General features: G+C 46.7%; 1 protein-coding gene across 1 annotated transcript; it reads right to left on the bottom strand.

Annotated features, from left to right (window-relative positions):
• Window positions 1-1,029: 1,029 nt before the first annotated feature.
• MED20 (mediator complex subunit 20) lies at window positions 1,030-1,245 on the bottom strand (the record flags this gene model as incomplete). Its single annotated transcript, XM_008938135.1, has 1 exon — window positions 1,030-1,245. A coding segment is annotated over one exon (216 nt), but the record flags the coding sequence as incomplete, so codon positions are not given.
• Between the last annotated feature and the right edge of the window lie 420 nt (window positions 1,246-1,665).

The following is a 1,665-nucleotide window of genomic DNA, read 5'->3' as shown; positions in this document are numbered from 1 at the left end:
AAGAAAAAACAACAGCTACAAACCAGATAGATACTGAACAAGTAAAACCAAGGAGACAGATAGCTCAAAAGGGATCCAATGTCCCCGTTTTCCCTCCTGTAAAAATAAATCAGCACTTAAAAAAACCCCACATATTCCAGTGGTATCGTGTCCTTATGTCTCATAATAAATTTTTATTTCTTATTCCCCAAATCCTGCCTTCTTCCCTTGCTAAATCACCAGGACTTCTCAAATGAGAGGCAGTGTGCAGGGACAGGACATTTAGTGCCTACCTCTGAAACACTGAGGGAAAGGAGTTGCTACTTGCCATGCAGGAGAAGCTCCTGCCAGGCTTTTTTATTTATTTATCATCAGGCTTCATCAGCATCATCTGAGGGGTGGATTTTAATACTCCCATCAGGTAACAGAAACCAAGGCAAGCTAAGAACACACCCATAATAAGAATGCAAGAATTCCTGTAGATTTTGCCACAGGGAAATTAATTTGCTTCAGGGGTAGAAAGCTCCTGCACCAAACCAAAGATAAAACTCTGCTGAATAATTGTCTCCACGCAACAGAAAATGTCAAAAGCTGTAAACAAACAATGCCAAGCAGCACGGCGCTGTGCAGAAAGACTCCATCTCCTCCCAAAATACAGCTTTTTATTTGGATGAAAGATAACAAGACATTAAAAAAAAAAAAAGTAAAAATGTTAAAAAACTCTCTCGTGTAGCTGTTGGCAGTGAAGGAAACTCTGCCCTTGCCTGCACAGGGCTGGAATTCCTCCTTTTCCCCCCCAGACGAGGAGCAGGAATCCCCTGCACTGTACAAAGAGCCCCCAGAACCACGGGCTCGAGCAAACCCAGGCAGGAGGATGACAAGAAACACGTGCAGCATTCAAAACCTTGGCTCTGAACCCGGGCAAAGAGCTCACAAAGCAAAAACCCAAAACCTCTGGCTGCCTCCAGTGCCGCGTTTTGGAGGGAATCCTGATCCAGGTGGAAAAAAAAAAGGCTGTGGAGGCTCTCAGGTGAGCTGCAGGGAATCCTTTCACCTGATCCCTGCCACGGGCACCTGCTGCTGCTTGCGGATCTTGTTGAAGAGCTCCATGTACTGCAGCACGGTGTCTGCTGGGCTGTAGATGCTGTCGTGCTTGCTGCCCAACAGGGAGGGGATGCCGGGGGCGTGGTTCCCCATGAAGCTCTGCATGAACTCCATGAGCAGGTTCCAGCAGTCGTTGGCTATCACACAGGGGCAGTACTCCACCTGCCAACAGAAACCAGAGCCCTGGGGCAATCACCATGGGAGGGGGCAGAGTGCTTTTAAAAAAACATCAGAGGATTTCCCGTTTAACAAGGATGGACAAATAGAAATGAACAGGACCTGTTAGGAACATGCAAATAAACCCTTCAAAAGGGAGAGGGAGGTAAAATGTCCCCCATAATAGCATTGCTCTTATTAAATCCCCAGCAGTGGAGGTCTTGGGACATTGGTTCACATGCTATGTTAACTTTAAACAAGATTTCATTCCCAGGTTCTGGTAGGTCAACAGCTTCTGTGGCAGGGACATCTTTCAGGGGTGTACTGGAAAAAGCCTTGGGACTGAAGGACTTGAAGTGTTTCCCTAAACAGGAGTCTGGTCCCAAATCAGGAGCAGGTCCTAACACAGACCCTTAAGAAACTACT

Source organism: Merops nubicus, unplaced genomic scaffold (assembly GCF_000691845.1).
Source record: "Merops nubicus isolate BGI_N331 unplaced genomic scaffold, ASM69184v1 Scaffold50203, whole genome shotgun sequence".
NCBI classification, from domain to species: domain Eukaryota; kingdom Metazoa; phylum Chordata; class Aves; order Coraciiformes; family Meropidae; genus Merops; species Merops nubicus.
The sequence above is the reverse complement of the archived record's forward strand: the minus strand, read 5'-3'. Positions and strand labels throughout refer to the sequence as shown.